Source organism: Sminthopsis crassicaudata, chromosome 2 (genome assembly GCF_048593235.1).
Source record: "Sminthopsis crassicaudata isolate SCR6 chromosome 2, ASM4859323v1, whole genome shotgun sequence".
NCBI classification, from domain to species: domain Eukaryota; kingdom Metazoa; phylum Chordata; class Mammalia; order Dasyuromorphia; family Dasyuridae; genus Sminthopsis; species Sminthopsis crassicaudata.
In genome coordinates, this window is record NC_133618.1 from 160,757,681 (window position 1) to 160,774,983 (window position 17,303).

The 17,303-nt window shown below is 35.1% G+C and overlaps 1 protein-coding gene across 14 annotated transcripts in view; it reads left to right on the top strand.

Moving 5' to 3' along the window:
- The window catches only part of DZANK1 (double zinc ribbon and ankyrin repeat domains 1), a 138,029-nt gene that overhangs the window by 47,526 nt on the left and 73,200 nt on the right, over window positions 1-17,303 (top strand). For all 14 annotated transcript variants that reach the window (XM_074287770.1, XM_074287769.1, XM_074287766.1 and 11 more), the window contains 2 exons: window positions 12,489-12,602; window positions 15,800-15,892. In XM_074287770.1, coding sequence (XP_074143871.1) covers window positions 12,489-12,602; window positions 15,800-15,892 — 207 coding nt within the window. The remainder of the gene's footprint in view (window positions 1-12,488; window positions 12,603-15,799; window positions 15,893-17,303) is intronic.

The following is a 17,303-nucleotide window of genomic DNA, read 5'->3' on the forward strand; positions in this document are numbered from 1 at the left end:
TTTTCTCAGGAGTGCTTGAAAATCCTCTACTTAATAAAACATCTGTATTTTCCCCTGAGTGATTACACTAACTTTTGCTAGGTAGGTGATTTCTTGCTTGTAATTCTAGGTCGTTTGCCTTCTGGAATAGCATATTTCACACCCTCTGCTCTTTTATTGTAGAAGCGACTAAATCCTTTGTGATTCTGATTGTAGTATTTGGATTGTTTCTTGGGCTATTTGTAATATTTCCCTTTTGATATGGCGTCTTTGAATTTGACTTTTATATTTCTGGAAGTTTTCATTTTGGGATCCCTTTCATTAATTGGTGGATTCTTTCAATTTCTATTTGACCTCTTAAATATGATATCTATCCTTGTTCCCACCTTTATTTCTCCTCCTCTCTCAGAATCCTCCAACATTTTATTTCCCCTGTAAAAGGTGCTTATGATGAAGATCTTTGCTAATTCCTTTTCAGGACTAAGCCTGCTATGAGGTGCTTTTCTTTCTCTCTCTCCCTCCTTCCTTCTCTCTCTGTCTCTCAGTTTCTCTTTTTCTCTCTGTCTCTCTGTCTCTGTCTCTGTCCTTCTGTTTCTCTCTCTCTGTCTCTCCCTACCTTCCTTTTTTCCCTCCCTCCCTCCTCCCCATAGGATTTTACAGTCTTTCTATTTTCCATAGCTAATCCTGGCTAGTCTGCTAAACTCCTCTATAGATTTAATGCCAATCAATGGTGTACTCACCATGGCATATTCCTTTTTTTTTTTTTTTAATTTCTTTTTAAAATTAATTTTATAATTATAATTTTTTTTGACATCACATATGCATAGGTAATTTTTTTTACAGCATTATCCCTTGTACTCACTTCTTTTCCGAATTTTCCCCTCCCTCCCTCTACCCCCTCCCCTAGATGACAGGTAATCCCATACATGTTACATGTGTTACAGTATATCCTAGATATAATATATGTGTGTGTGTGTAAAACTGAGTTTCTTGTTGTACGGTAAGAATTGGATTCAGAAGGTAAAAGTAACCTGGGTAGAAAGACAATAGTGCAAACAGTTTACACTCAATTCCCAGTGTTCCTTTTCTGGGTGTAGCTGATTCTGTCTATCATTGATCAACTGGAACTGGATTAGCTCTTCTCTATGTTGAAGTTATCCACTTCAATCAGAATACATCTTCATACAGTATCATTGTTGAAGTGTATAATGATTTCCTGGTTCTGCTCATTTCTCTTAGCATCAGTCCATGTGAAGTCTCTCCAAGTTTCTCTGTATTCATCCTGCTGGTCATTTCTTACAGAGTAATAATATTCCATAACATTCATATACCATAATTTGCCCAACCATTTTCTAATTGATGGACATCCATTCATTTTTCAGTTTCTAGTCACTACAAAAAAGGCTGCCACAAACATTTTGGCACATACAGGTTCCTTTCCCTTCTTTAGTACTTCTTTGGGATGTAAGCCCAGTAGTAGCGCTGCTGGATCAAAGGGTATGCACAGTTTGATAACTTTTTGGGCAGAGTTCCAAATTGCTCTCCAGAATGGTTGGATTCTTTCACAACTCTTACAACAATGCATCAGTGTCCCAGTTTTCCCACATCCCCTCCAACATTCATCATTATTTATTCCTGTCATCTTAGCCATTCTGACAGGTATGTAGTGAATACCAAATTGTTTTGGTGACTGCTGCTTTATAATATAGTTTTAGATCAGGTACAGCTAGGCCACCTTCATTTGATTTTTTTTTCATTAATTACCTTGAAATTCTCAACCTTTGGTTCTTCCATATGAATTTTATTGTTATTTTTTCTAGGTCATTAAAATAGTTTCTTAGGAGTCTGATTGGTATAGCACTAAATAAATAGATTAGTTTAGGGAGTATTGTCATCTTTATTATATTCGCTCGTCCTATCCAAGAGCACTTAATGTCTTTCCAATTATTTAAATCTGACTTTATTTTTGTGGCAAGTGTTTTGTAATTTTGCTCTTATAATTCCTGACTTTCCTTTGGTAGATATATTCCCAAATATTTTATACTCTTGACAGTTGTTTTGAATGGAATTTCTCTTTGTATCTCTTGCTGTTGGATTTCGTTGGTGATGTATAAAAATGCTGAGAATTTATGTGGATTTACTTTGTATCCTGAAACTTTGCTAAAGTTGTGGGTTATTTCTAATAACTTTTTATTAGAATCTCTGGGGTTCTCTAAGTATACCATCATATCATCTGCAAAGAGTGATAGTTTGGTTTCCTCATTACCTACTCTAATTCCTTTAATCTCTTTCTTGACTCTTATTGCCGAGGCTAGCATTTCTAATACAATATTGAATAGTAATGGTGATAGTGGGCAACCTAGTTTCACTCCTGATCTTACTGGGAAAGGTTCCAGTTTATCCCCATTACATATGATGCTTACTGATGGTTTTAAAGACTATTTTAAGGAATAGTCCATTTATTCCTATATTCTCAAGCATTTTTAGTAGGAATGGATGTTGGATTTTATCAAATGCTTTTTCTGCATCTATTGAGATGATGATATGGTTTTTGTTAATTTGATTATTAATATGGTCAATTATACTAATAGTTTTCCTAGTATTAAACCAGCCCTGCATTCCTGGTATAAATCCTACTTAATCATGGTGTATTATCCTGAGGATGATTTTCTGTAGTCTTTTTGCTAATATTTTATTTAAGATTTTAGCATCAATATTCATTAAGGAGATTAGTCTATAGTTTTCTTTCTCAGTTTTCAACCTACCTGGTTTAGGTATCAGTACCATGTCTGTGTCATAAAAGGAATTTGTTAGGATTCCTTCATTCCATATTTTTTCAAATATATAACATTTGGGGCTAATTGTTCTTTAAAGGTTTGGTAGAATTCACATGTAAATCCATCTGGTCCTGGGGATTTTTTCTTAGGGAGTTGATTAATAGCTTGTTCTATTTCTTTTTCTGAAATGGGACTATTTAAGCAATTTACTTCCTCCTCTGTTAATCTGGGCAAGCTATTAGATTTTTGAAGGATTTTTCCATTTCATTTAAGTTATCAAATTTATTGGCATAAAGTTGAGCAAAGTAGCTCCTAACTATTGTTCTAATTTCCTCTTCATTAGTGGTGAGTTCTCCCTTTTCATTTTTAAGACTAACAATTTGGTTTTCCTCTTTCCTTTTTCTGATCAGATTTACCAAAGGTTTATCTATTTTATTGGCTTTTTCATAAAACCAACTCTTAGTTTTATTTATTAATTCAATAGTTTTTTTTTTATTTTCAATATTATTGATTTCTCCCTTTAATTTTAGAATTTCAAGTTTAGTTTTTGGTTGGGGGTTTTTAATTTGGTCTTTTTCTAGTTTTTAAGTTGCAGGCCCAATTCATTAATCTTCTCTTTCTCTATTTTATTCAAGTAAGCCTCTAAAGATATAAAATTTCCCCTTATTACCGCTTTAGCTGCATCCCACAGATTTTGGTATAATGTCTCATCATTGTCATTATCTTGGGTGAAATTATTGTTTCTATAATTTGCTGTTATACCCATTCATTCTTTAGGATGAGATTATTCCATTTCCAATTACTTTTTGGTCTATTTACCCCTAACTTTTTGTTGAATGTAGTTTTTATTGCATTGTGATCTGAAAAGAAAGCATTTACTATTTCTGCCTTCCTGCATTTAATTTTGAGATCTTTGTGTCCTAATATATGGTCAATTTTTGTATAGGTTCCATGAACTGCTGAGAAGAAAGTATAATCTTTGCTATCACCATTCAGTTTTCTCCAAAGATCTATCATACCTAATTTTTCTAATATTCTATTTACCTCTTTAATTTCTTTCTTATCTGTTTTATGGTTTGATTTATCTAATTCTGAGAGTGCAAGGTTGAGATCTCCCACTATTATAATTTTGCTATCTATTTCTTCTTGCAACTCTCTTAACTTCTCCTTTAGGAAGTTATATGCTATACCACTTGGTGCATATATGTTTATTATCGATATTGCTTCATTGTCTATGCTACTCTTTAGCAAGATATAGTTTCCTTCCTTATTCTTTTAATTAGATTAATTTTTGCTTTTGCTTGATCTGAGATAAGGATGGCCACCCCTGCTTTTTTGACTATAGTTGAAGCATAATAGATTCTGCTCCAGCCTTTTACCTTTACTCTGTATGTATCTCCCTGCTTTACATGTGTTTCCTGTAAACAAGATATTGTAGGGTTCTGACTTTTGATCCAGTCTGCTATCCCACCTCCGCTTAATGGGAGAGTTCACCCTATTCACATTTACAGTTAAAATTACTAATTCTGTATTTCCTGCCATCATATTATCCCCAGATTATTCTTTTTTTTCCTTGTCCCCCCTGAACCCCTTCCCCAGTATTAAACTTATGGGCCCCACTTGTGTCACAGAGCTCTCCCTTTTTTAGTATCTCTCTCCCTCCCTTTAAATCCCTTCTCCTAAATGAGTGTAGACCCCAACATCGCATTTCCACTCTATCTGCTATTGTTTGCTTGTATTTTTATTTTCCTTCTCAGGTTATTTTTACATTCTTTCTAAATCTGGTTTTTCTTGTGCAGCAAGATAACTGTATAAAAATGTATACATATATTGTATTTAACATATTTAACATGTATTGGACTGCCTGCTATCTGGGGGAGAGGGAAGAAGGAGGAGAAAAGTTGGAACAGAAGATTTCGCAAGGGTCAGTGATGAAAAAATACCCATGCATATGTTTTGTAAATAAAAAGGTATAATAAAAATATTACATAAAAAAATCCCTTCCTCTTTCTTGTACCCTTCCCTTATTACTCTTTTCCTTTTCCCTTTTCCTCTCCCCCTTTTTAATGAGGTGAGAGAGAATTCTCTGTAAAACAAATATGTCAATTATTTTCTCTTTGAGCTAATTCTGATGAGAGTACAAGTCACACAATGTTCCTCCCCCTCTCTAAATTCCCTCAGATATGATAAATTTTCTTTTCTTCTTCCTGGGATGTAGTTTCCCTCTTTTTATCTCCTTTTTTCCCGTTTTCTGACACTATCTCCCATTTTTACTTCCCTTTTTTATGTTATATCAGTAAAATCAAATTATACATATGGACTTTCTGTATATCCACAACAGAAATACAGTTCTCAAGAGTTCCTTTTGCCTTTTTCTGCTGTTCTTGAGTCCCGTGGTTGGAGATGAAATTTTTTTTGTTTGAATCTGGTTTTTTCCTTAGAAACAAATGGAATTCATCTGTTTCATTAAATGTCCATCTTCTTCCATGGAAGAAAATGCTCAGCTTAGCTGGGTAGTTTATTCTTACTGAATTCCAAGTTCTTTTGCCTTTTGGAATATCAGATTCTAGGCCCTTCGATCCTTTAATGTGGAGGCAGCCAGATCCTGAGTAACCCTTATTGTGGCACCTCAGTATTTGAATTGTTTTTTTCCTGGCTGCTTGTAATATTTTTTCCTTAGTCTGATAGTTCTGCAGCTTGGCCACAATATTCCGTGGAGTTTTGTGTTTTTTAAGAGTCTTTTTCAGAAGGTGTTCAATGAATTCTTTCAATGCTTATTTTACCTTCTGGTTCTATTACCTCTGAGCAGTTCTCTTTGATGATTTCCTGTAAAATAGAATCTAGGCTCTTTTTTTATGATAGTTTTCTGGAAGTCCAATAATCCTCAGATTGTCTCTCCTAGATCTATTTTCCAGATCTGTTGATTTTCCAAGTAAATATTTGATGTTTTTCTCCAGCTTTTCTTTCTTTTCTTTTCTTTTTTTCTTTTTTTCTTTCTTTCTTTCTTTTTTTTTTTTTTTTTTTGGTTTTGCTTGACTGATTCTTGGTGTCTCAATGAATCATTCATTTCTATTCAGTTCTGATTTTTAATGAGTTATTTTCTTCATTCACTTTTTTTACTTCTTTTTGTATATGTCCAATTGAGTTTTTAAATGAGTTGTTTTGCTCTATGGAATTTTTTTCCATTTCACTAATTTTTTTACGCTATTTTCTTTTTCCAATTCACAAATCCTACTTTCTTGGGAATTCTTTATCTTTTCCAATTTGCAAATCCTACTTTCCAGGTATTTTTTAACCTTTTACAATTCACAAATTTTGTTTCCCTGCACTTCCTGTGAATTCTTTACCTTTTCCAATTCACATTTCAGGAGGTTGTTATTCTCTTGCATAGCTTCTCTTTCCTTGCCCCATTTTTCTTCTAATTATCTTTTGAGGTTTTTAATAGTCTCTTCTAAGAGAGAGTTATGTGATGGGGGCCAGGTAACATTCCCCTTCAGGGTATTATCTGGAGACTATCTTCTATTAGTCTCCTTAGGGTTGCAAACCTGTTCTCTTTCTGTATAGAAGGTATCAATCATTCTCTTCATTTTTTTATTCATTTTTAAAAACCTATAGGGTCTGCCTTCAGGGCAAGGAGGTTACCAGCTTCCTCTGCAGAACAGAGATAGTATGGACGGCAGCTGTCTTGTGAACAGACTGGAAAGGTATGAGGGTGCTCTGGGAGAGAGACCCTCCCCCCATCAGAAGTGATTCAGAGCTGGTTAGCATGGGCAGGGCTACAGAAGTGCCCAGTGAAGAGTTCCAGCTGTGTGGCCTAGTGACTGCCCTGAGGCTAGAGGCTGAACAGTGAAAGTGTCACAACCCCAGACCAAAGCCCTCCAGTGAGGTTGTGGATATTAGCAGCTGACTAGTTAATAGCCCCAGTGCACAGACCAGAAGTGTCACTGCCCCTGGAAGCACAGTAGCTGCTGTGGAAGTTCCACTGCCTCAGGCTGAGCCCCCCACTGTGAGATTAGAAGCTTCCCCGGACTGTTGTCCCCTGCCGTGCAGGTTCTTAACTGCCCCAAGGAAAAGCCCCATACAGTAGCGGTGCTGTGATCTGTGCTGAGCCACTTTCGGTTTGGGGTAGCTATAGGCAGACTATAGTTTCTGGCATTTTTTAAAGTGGCTTTGATTTCTCTGCTGATCTGCTGTGTTGCAAGCAGAGTAGAGCAATCAGCCTATACCAGAGTCCTCTGTCTCTGTACCTTTTCTAACCCCAGAGGCCTCCCCAGCCCAAAGCTAGCCTTTAGTCTATCATTATCTGCTCCAGTCTTTTTCCTCACCCCTCAGGACAGACCTTTTCTGAACAAATTCCAGATTTTCTTCGGCTGTAAATTGTACTTCTAATCTTCGTGGGTTTTACCAGTCAAGCGCTATTTTTGAGACTGAATTAAATAGTTGGTAGTGAGGGTAAGAGAGAGCTTAGAAAGTCGTGTGGCTTCTCTGCCATCTTGGCTCCCAGCCTGCATATTCCTTTAATGACTTCTTTCAAACCTCTTGGTAATCCTATTGTTCTCCCAAATCTGCTTCATGTTTATCACTCCTGGTGCTTATTTCATCTCTTCATTTTATCTATAACCTCTTCTCCTAAGTAAATGTAACTTTTGGCTAAAAGTTAAAAAAAAAAAAAAAGAAAAAGAAAAGAAAAGAAATATGATGCCTATGCTCTGATCATGACTTTCAGGTAATTCTATAATTCTTAAATTATCTGTTCTTGATGTATTCCCATGTCACTTGTTTTTCTGATATTTCATATTTTCTTCTATTTTCATATTTTTTTAACTTTGATTTATTGTTTCTTGATAATTGATGGAATCATTAGTTTCCACTTGCCCAATTTTGATTTTTAAGGAATTATTTTCTTCAGTAAGATATTGTACCTCTTTTTATTTAGTGAATTTTTGTGCCTCTTTTACTATTAGACAGATTCTGTTTTTTAAAGTGTTGTTTTTGTTATTATTTTTGTGCCTCTTTTACCAAACTATTAATTATCTTTTCATAATTTTATTGCATCATTTTCATTTTTTCCTCTACTATTCTCATATACTTAACCCTTCCAGTAATTCTTAGTGAGCTTGGGTATAATTAGCATTTTTCTTTTGAGGCTTTTTTGGTAGCTGTTTTCATATTGTTGTCTTCTTTTGAGTTTCTGTCTTGTTCTCCTCTGCCACTATAGTAGCTTTTTATGGTCATTTTTGTTGTTGTTGTTGTCCATTCCTTTTTTCCAATTTATTTCTTGACTCTGAACTTTGTGTTGAAGGTGGACTCTGTTAATTACCTGGGGTTGGAGAGGCATGGGCCAAACTTTAGGCTTTTTCATGAGTTTTTAACAATTAGTTCTGGGATCTACAAGGTGCTGTGATCCTAGAAGAGATGTGTACTCTCTGCTTTACCAAGGAATGGCTTCTGGTCCTCTGTAGCTGCACATACTATCCCTTATCTCCCTTCTTCCTACGTGACTAACCATCAGCACCCCTCTCTTTCTTGAACTGTGACCTAGAGCCACATATGATCAGTAGAGTTGCCAGTCAGTCAGAGTTTCGTCCAGTGAGAGCAAAGTTTCTCTGTAATCTCTTTCTGAGCTATTGTCCAACCTTATCATCGTATCTGGGCAGAAACCACAGGAAGCTGCTATTGCCACCACTGTTGCTACCACCAAGTGTATGAGCTCCAGACAAACCTCCATCAGAACTCCATCTCGGTGTTTCAGACTTGATTTAAAACTTAAGAGATTACTTACTTTTTATGTTTTCTTAAACCAGAAAATTTTCTTATCCTGACTTTTTATTGGGTCTGTTACTCCAAATTTGATTAGAGGCATTATTTTTAAGCTATTTAGAGGGGAATGTTGGGAGAGTTTTGGGTCTGCCATCTTGGCTCCCCTAAAGCAGTTTTTTTACATAGCAATCTTTCTAACTATATTTCCCCCTTGAAAGTCTTCTAAGGTAGCAGAATCTATGAGCAACAGGAAACAGGACAGTAGATGAAGATTTCCTGAAAAGCTCTTAGGAAAGGTAGAATGGGAGAAAAAGAGAGATTTCCTACTGTTTGGGGTATGCACACTTGGCCCACAAACAGCTCAACCCTGATTAACAGTTTATTTTGACTAATATACCTACTAGCTTCTCTCATTAAGTACAGATCATCTTAAGTGAATGAGTGTAGGCAATTAGTTTATCAGGGTCATTCAGTCAACTAAAATGGACAAAGGACTCCTGCCAGCAAGTCACATTGTTCACCTAAGGGCCTTTGCATTTGCCATTGTCAGTTAGTAGTCCGTGTATTTGGTTTATTTTCAAATAATCACTGGAAAGTAAGGGACCTAGAGGAAGAGAAAGAGAAGGAGAGAGGGAGGAAAAAAGAGAGACTGCTGAAGGACTGGCCAAATTAACAGATAATGTATCCACCCTCACAAAACTCTTTTTGATCAGTCCAAAAGGGCCGTTTATTTGCCGATAAGGATGACTAGGCTAGTTCTAACTTTAAATAAATGCCTAAGTTGAGATGGTATACAGCCTTTAACTTTCTGGACATCCAGACTTCTGAGAACTAAGACCTAGTCCAGAGAAAGGAGCAGTTTGATTGTGTTCCACTTGAACCACAGGGTTACTCACCCAGTTTTCTCTATGAAGAGTAATCTTATCTAGATTAAATCCAACCTCTTGGGTCAATTATTCAAAGTCCCAATTCAGATACCACTTTATGAACTAAAAATGAAAGATTCCTAAACTGGAAAATTTAGAAAAAAAGTTTAGTAGTTGTCCAGCAGAGAGGAGAGCTGAAAAAAAGGTAGCCCACTCTATTGCATATCTGTAAGCTATATATACAATTCAAATAAAGCAACAAGGAAACCCAATAGCTGATTAGCCAGCATGGGAACAGTTTCCACATCAAACACATGAGTTGCTTGAAATGATGGAGTCCAAGTGAATAGTAATGTATAGTGTGTCCATCTGTTACTGATCAGACCAGTACATTTCAGAAGGCTTTACCACAGGCTAGGTACAAATAGACCATATGAACATTTTGGGTAGTTGTCTCTAAATTTATACATCTCGCATTTCTTTTGAGCTACTTCAATTCAGCTTTGTTCAAACTTCTTTGATGCAAACAAGTCATGCTTTTTTCTCTTAGAGTACTAATTCACCCAAGATCTAGAAAGAATAAACACAAAACAGGCAAAATAAATAGAGCTGCCATGTGTAATGTCCTGGCTAGCTTTCTGAAGGTCCTCTGAACTGGGCCTTGGTCTCAGCAATAATTCACCATAAGAATAGTCAGGAATAAATTCCAAAGTCTTTATTGTCTCCTTTAGTCTCCCAGTCTGCGCCAGTGGTCTCAGTCAGCCAGTCTACAGTCTCTCGTCTCATCTAGTCAGCCAAGTAGCAGAAAGCTAGCCAGAACATTACAATTATGAATTCATGGACACATAGGAGATGGATCCTTCTGCTTCTTCCCTCCTCATGACAACTCAAAATAAGTTTTTCCACTCACAAGCCAACAAGGAAGAATATAAGAGGTCATCTACATGCACACTCATTCTGGCCCAGCAGCCAACTTAAATCAAATAACTATTAAAAACCCTGTATTGCATTTTTTTCCTGAAGGAAGTAATAGGGATGTTCTCAGAGTTCACAGACTGATAAAGATAGTTGATAGTTCAAGAAGGTTTTCAGAGCCAGTTCTGTTCCCTGGAGCTCTCCTCAGAACCTGCTGTGAGTAATCCACTAGTAGAGATACAGAAGAATAAATGGTCTGTGACCTCAATAAGTCTATATTTCATTAGGGAAGAGAAGAATGCAAATAAATATCTATGATATGAAATAAACATGGTAACATTGAGAAGCACAAAGTGATAGGCAATTTTGGTGGAAAGGAGAAAAATTTCCTACGGGGAAAACCAGAGTAGAAGGGACAGAGTACTGAATATGGAGTCAGAAAGTTCCAAAGTCAAATTTGGCCTTAAAGACTTTCTAACTTTGTGACCTTAAACTAGTCATTTAACCTGTTTGTCTCAGTTTCATTTGTAAAATAGAGAGAATAATCGAAATTTTCAGGCTTATTGTGAGGATAACACTAGATAATATTTGTAAAACATTTGCAAACATCAATGTACCACATAAATACTGGCTATATTAATATTATTAGCTATTATAAGTGGCAACTTTTTGAAAAGTGGATAGGAACCATTTCTTGAATGATAACTATGGAATGAATGGTGGAATTTCAACAGGTAAAGCTAAAGAAAGAATTCTATAGAAGACCCTTTAACTTCATCTTTTTTTGCAGAACTTATATTAAGGGAGAGCTCAGCTTCAGTGCATTGTTTAATATAGCCCAAATGAAAACTAAATGTCTCTCAGTTTTGTATGGTCCTTGTAAAACGATTTTGTTAGTTTAAAAGTAGCAACATGATGTGCCCCACATGGAGTCAGGAGGCCAAGGTTCAGACATTTCCCCTGAGCTTTCCTTGAAGCAACATAGCTTGATGAGGTTTAATTCAGCTTTCTTAAGCCTTCATTTCCTCCTTTGTATAATGGAAATAAAAAAATGTTCTATCCCAATACTTCACAGTGTTGGAAAAAAGGCATTATATAAACCTTAAATCATTATGCAAATAAGTGGTCATAATTATTAATTTGGGCTTTGGTTTTCCATCCAATCTGTATCAGAACACACCAGTGAATCTTCAGGATCTGGTATGCCAACCAGAGGAACTTCTGGCAGATCCCTTTCTAATTCTTCTCACAAAAGAACTGTCTACTCCAAGGTCCAGACCTATTCCTAGGCTTGGCCTGTTTTACTCTTTCTCCCTTACCCTTTCTTTGTTAATGTAGACCTTATCTTTATCTTCCTAATGCATCAACAATGACACACTTCCCAACTTTTTCTCTTTGTGTGTTTCTATTCTCATTCTCCATTCTCCCATAAACTCCAAAAGCCATGAATCTCTTTTGTCTTCTCCAATATCATAGTTATAAGAATCAGCAATACAAAAAAAGATTTGGTAAATTAGATCAAGATCATTACCTAAAATAAAATTGATTAGAGTTGTGATAGTCTCAAGAAAAGATAAAATGGATGACAGAGAGCTAACTCATATGTGATTACTCCAAGCCACAGTCAAAATACAGAAAGCAAGTCAATAATAATATCATCCTTTATTTATGACCTTATTCTGAGGTGAAAGATTAATTAGTTGATTTTCCATCCATAAAATATTTCTTTTGAAGAAGAGATTATTATTATTAATAAATTATGAACTTAGATATTGAAAATGCTAAGTTTGAAGTAGGAAATATGATTATGAAAAGTATATAGATTAGTTTGTCTTTGCAAATAGAATTCAAGAAGGCCCTTACTTCATTATTTGGCATTGGGAAAGAAAGACGTTAAGTCTGTCTTAATCTTCATTTTGAAGAAAAGATTGAAAAAAGTTAAGGTAATTTAAATGATATCTTTATTTTAAAATCTCAAAACATATTCACACTTAGTATATTGACTTGCTTTTGCACAGCCACTTAAGGAATTTGGGTTAATTTTAGGCCTTGTGAAATCCCTTCATTAATCAATGACTTTCTCTATAGTTCACTATTACCTAAACATTTATTTTACATACCAAAGTCTTTTTTCCCCCTCACTTAATTTTTTTTCCAAAATAAAAGGCAACTTTCAATCACTTCTATACAGATGGGAATGTGCAGTGAATGCAAAAGTATCGTACCAGTGAACGCTCCTTTATGTATTGTATGTGAGGCCCCTCTTGATCCACAGCTACAGTCCCAGGACAATGTTCATTTAAAGGTAATGAAAATCAAATCATGAATAAAAGCTATTGAAAGTAATAAGTTTTTGAATAGTAGAATGCACATTTTAAACTTATTTATGTGGTTGGTTGTTTTTTTATTTAATATTTAATTTTTCCCAGTTAAATTTAAAACAATTTTTTCACATTTGTTTTTAAAACTTTGAGTTCTAGATTCTCTCCAGATTCCCACTCCCAAACCCCATTAAAAAAGCACATGTGAAATTAGAAAAACATTTCCATAGAAGTCATGTTATAAAAGAAAACATAGATATCCCCCCGCCAAAAAAAACCCTCAAGAAAAATAAAGTTACAAAAAGGGAGGGGGAGACTATGCTTCAATCTGTATTCAGATATAACCAATTTTTTCTCAGGGTTAGGATAGATTTTTCATCATAAGTCTTTAGAATAGTCACGGATCATTTTACTGCTGAGAATAGCAAGGTCATTCACAGCTGGTCATGCAAGAACATTGCTATTACTTTGTATGAAGTACATTTCACTTTGTCTGAGTTCATGGAGGACTTGCCAGGTTTTTCTAAAAGAGAATGCACGTTGATATAGATTATCTGTTTGGTTAATTGCCACAGATAAGTCCTTCACTTTATGTAATGCATATTAAATAGTAAAGTAACCTGCCAACAGTTCTTGTTTGTTCCTCATTCTAGAAAGCAACCATGACATCTGGAAGGTGCTGCCATGACATGCAAGTGAATTTGATTTAAGTGAGAGAGGGCTGGGCAAGGTCACCTGCCTCCGTTTCCCCAATTAATTTATATTCCTAGATTATTATTGGGTGATGGGATTGAGTTTTGTTGTTTCTGATTCACACTTAGACCATCACTTTTTAAAATCAGTATTAAACATCTTTGTTGATTATTGTTTTGAAGACAGAATTCCTTAATTTATATTTTTTTGAAGATTTCCCTTGATTTGTCTTTTATTCCTTTGGATTAATTCTGTTATCATTTTATCTAGCTCTATGAGGTATTCCCTTGGAAGCTAGATTTTTAAAAACATTATTTTCCTTGAAATTCTAGAGCTTTCTTTAAATAATTTGCTATTTTTACCTAGCTCAACAATACATCTCCTTGGTAGACTGATTTTTATAGCACTAAAGATATAATTTCTTTTTTTTTAATTATTTTATTTTTTCTGGTTGTACATATATATTAACTTTTTTAAATACACATTTCTTTATGAATCATTTTGGGACAGAAAAATCAAAACAAAAGGGAAAAACCATGAGGGGAAAAAAAGGCAGAAAAAAGAAGTGAACATAGCATGTGTGATTTACATTAAGTCTCCATGATTCTTTTTCTGGATGCAGATGGCGTTTTCTATCCAAAATTTATTGGGATTGACTTGGATCACTGAAGCACTGAGAAGAACCAAGTCTTTCATAGTTGATCATCCACATATTTGCTATTACTGTATACCATGTGTTCCTGGTTTTGCTTGTTTTCTTCAGCAACAGTTCATGTAAATCTTTCCAGGCCTTTCTAAAATCAGCTTGTTTGCCTTTTTTTTTTATAGAATCATAATATTCTGTTATCTTTATATACCACAACTTATTTAGTCAATTCTGATGGACAAGGCCCTCTCCAACAATAAGATGAACCAAATCAATTCCAATAGAGCAGTAATGAACTGCACCAGCTACATCCAGCAAAAGAACTCTGGGAGTTGACTATGAACCACTACATAAAATTCCCAATCCCTCTATTTTTGTCTGCCTACATTTTTGATTTCCTTCACGGGCTAATTGTATACTTTTTCAAGTCCGATTCTTTTTGTACAGCAAAATAACTGTTTGGACATATATACATATATTGTATTTAACTTATACTTTAACATATTTAACATGTATTGTTCAACCTGCCATCTGGGGGAAGGGGTGGGGGGAATGAGGGAAAAGGTAGAAACAAAAGGTTTTGCAATTGTCAATGCTGAAAAATTACCTATGCATAAAATTTTTTGTAAAAATTAATTTAATTAATTAATTTTTAAAAAAGGAAACCAGAATTATCTTTCCTTGTATTCCCAGCATCTAGTACAATGCCTGACACATAGTAGGCACTTAATAAATGATTAATAAATAAAAGTTGACTATTAACAAACAAACAAACAAAAAGATAATGATAAATGTAATGCATTATTGGTGGAGTTGTGAATCTGGAACTCTGCCCAAAGGACTATAAAATTGTGCATGCCATTTGACCCAGCAATGCCATTACTGGGTCTGTATCTCAAGGAAATAAATCATAAAGGAGAGAAAAAGGATGCACATGTGCAAAAATGTTTGTGGCAGTTCTTTTTGTAGTAACAAAGAATTGGAAAATGAATAGATGGCCGTAAATTGGGAATAGCTAAACAAGTTGTGGTATATGGAGATAATGGAATATTATTGTTCTATAAAAAATGAAGAACAAGCTGATTTTAGAAAGGCCTGGAAAGATTTACATGAACTAATGCTGAGCAAAACAAGCAGAACCAGGAATATATTGTTGCATACAATAGTAGCAAGAATGTATGATGATCAACTATCAAAGGCTTGGTTCTTCTTAGTAGTTCAGTGATCCAAAGCAATTCCAATAGACTTTGGACAGAAAAATGTCATCTCTATCTAGAAAAGGAACTAAGGAGGCAGAGTATAAATCAACATATGCTATGTTCACTCCTTTTTTTCTTTTTTTTTTTTTTTATCTCTCCCATGGTTTTTCCCTTTTGCTCTGATTTTTCTCTTCCAACATGATTCATAAAACAATGTATTTTAAAAATATAATATAAAAGAAAGTTATTATTTAAATAAAATAAAATGAAAAAACTTCTGATTTCTCAGAGGAACTTTTTTTAATCTCAGATATCCTTTAAAACTCTGAGGAAATTCCTATTCTGTTCCTCTCCTCAGGGATCCATTGGAGCAGTAGCTGCAACTTTTATAACAGGATCATGCCCCTTCCTCCAAATTATAGTCATTATTTTCTAGTGTGAATTTTAATCTAAAGCCATTCCTTTCCTGAGGCCAGCAGTAGTGCTCCTTTCTGTTTAACGATTAACTTCCCTATCTCTTATTCTGGTTCATTTTCCCCCAAAAAAAGATGTGTTTAAAAATATGATGGCTGACACTATATGAGGGCTTTGATTATTATTTTGTTGAGTTGTTTGCCTAAACACATTATTCTTTATTTCTAAGGATAAGGGAATCTGCCTTTCCTGTGGAACTGGAAACCCTGCTCCCTTTAAACATTGTGTGACCTGTGAGAGTCCTCTGCCAGAAACACATGTGGTAAGTTGAATGCATAATTGACTCAAGCTTGCTTGATCTTAAAATTGCATTGTTGTTAAGAGGTAAAGCTTTGGCACAATTTCCCTAGATTTTAAGGAAATAAAGAAAGCTATAGTACCAGATTAAGACTTATGCTTTCCCCCAACTAATACATGGACACCTAATTTTACATTGACTTTTGGTAGCCTACAAGAGAGCCAACTTTGGAGGAAATTCAACCCACCTCTTGAAAAGGGATTGCTCTTTGCCCTTGTGCCTCTTCAGAAAGCAGTAGGGGTCAGAAGGGGATTTCTCTTTCTTGGAAAAGACCATTGGCCATGGAATTTTGCATTGGAGCTACTTTCCCAGTGTTAAATATCAAACCAAACACTGAGCAGAGAGGCAGAAGTGACTCTAAGGAAAGTGATCCTGAAGAAGTATCAGATAAATAAAGTACCAAGTGGAGGAGCGATTCACAGTGTGAAACCTCATGAGATATTTATCACAGTCACAAAAGATGCCATTTATTATATGAAATGGATCATGGGCTAAATCAGATATGATTTATTTTCTTTTTTAAATAATAATAATACCTTTTTATTTTTCAAAATACCTGCAAAGATGGTTTTCAACATTTACCCCTATGAAATTGTGTTTCAAGTTTTTCTCTCTCCCTCATCATTTCCCCCATCCCCTACACAGCAAGAAATCCAGCGTAGGTTATATATTTCCATATTTATTGTGCCATACAATAAAAATCAGATCATAAAAAAGAGAAAGAAAAACAAGCAAACAACAAAAAGATGAAAAATGCTATATTGTTATCCATATTCAATCTTTATAGCCCTCTCTCTGGATGTAGTCTATAGGAATTGCCTTGAATAACCTCATTGTTGAAAATATCCAAGTCCATCACATTTGATTATCACATAATCTTGTTGCTGTGTACAGAGTTCTCTTGATTCTATTCACTTCACTCAGCTCAGTTCGTGTAAGTCGCTCCAGGCTTCTCTGAAATCATCCTGTTGGTCATTTCTTATAGAACTGTAATATTCCATAGCATTCATACACCATAACTTATTCAGCCATTCTCCAACTGATGGGCATCCACTCAGTTTCCAGTTTCTTACCAGAACAAAAAGGGCTGCCACAAACATTTTTGCATATGTGGATCTCTTTCCCTCCTTTAAGATCTCTTTGGGATACACACCCAGTAGAAAACACTGCTGGATCAAAGGATATGCACAATTTTGTAGCCCTTTAGGCATAGTTCCATATTGCTTTCCAGAATGGTTAGATCATTTCACAATTCCACCAACAGTGCATTAGTATCTCAGTTTTCCCACATTTCCTCCAATATTTATCATTATCTTTTTCTGTCATCTTAGCTAATGTGAAAGATAAAAAGTAATAACTCAGAGTTGTCTTAATT